The sequence below is a fragment of the Bison bison genome, unplaced genomic scaffold, assembly GCF_000754665.1.
Source record: "Bison bison bison isolate TAMUID 2011002044 unplaced genomic scaffold, Bison_UMD1.0 scf7180017864508, whole genome shotgun sequence".
In the NCBI taxonomy this organism is placed as follows: Eukaryota; Metazoa; Chordata; class Mammalia; order Artiodactyla; family Bovidae; genus Bison; species Bison bison.
The window spans coordinates 91,025-91,650 of NW_011495064.1; the positions used below are offsets into that span (position 1 = coordinate 91,025).

General features: G+C 37.2%; 1 protein-coding gene across 1 annotated transcript in view; it reads left to right on the plus strand.

Moving 5' to 3' along the window:
- Positions 1-626, plus strand: part of LOC104980959 (THO complex subunit 2-like) — a gene marked incomplete at both ends in the record, with an annotated part of 113,276 nt that overhangs the window by 78,439 nt on the left and 34,211 nt on the right. The window contains 1 exon segment of the mRNA XM_010829845.1: positions 96-172. Within this exon segment, the coding sequence (XP_010828147.1) occupies positions 96-172 (77 nt within the window).

Genomic DNA, 626 nt, shown 5'->3' on the forward strand with positions numbered 1-626 from the left:
AGCAGTGGTTTCCTTACACGTTTCCAAAGTCTGGGATGACATCAGTCCTCAATTCTATGCTACATTCTGGTCATTGACAATGTATGACCTTGCAGTTCCACATACCAGCTATGAACGGGAAGTCAATAAACTTAAAATCCAGATGAAAGCAATTGATGACAATCAGGAAATGGTAGGTTTTTGTTCTAGTAGCTCAAGAAAAATAACTTCATGGTATTAATTCAACATTTTCTGTATCTTGGAATTATAGTAGCTCAGGTTTCTATCTTGTTATTTTATAATGTTTTTCTAAGTGGGTTTAGAAATGATCTCTCCATGAGTGGGGGCAGGGGCTTGGTGAGTGCATGGAGGTTATGATCAATCGTAAGGTATTCAAGTTTGCGTTTCTACTGAATGCTGTGCTAGCAACTTAAAATGGTCTGTGTTACTAATTGCATGAAGAATGGGAATTCCCCAGAGGAGAATTCTTTAGGAGAAAACTTTATTGAAGAGGTGAGTCTTAAACTGAATAGGCCTTGAAGATAGGTTAGATTTAGAAATATGGAGGCAAATTGGCGACTCTAGAGCTTCAGTGAAGGTATGAAGTAATCTAAGGTTTAAAGAGACCATTTGTACTATAGTGATAA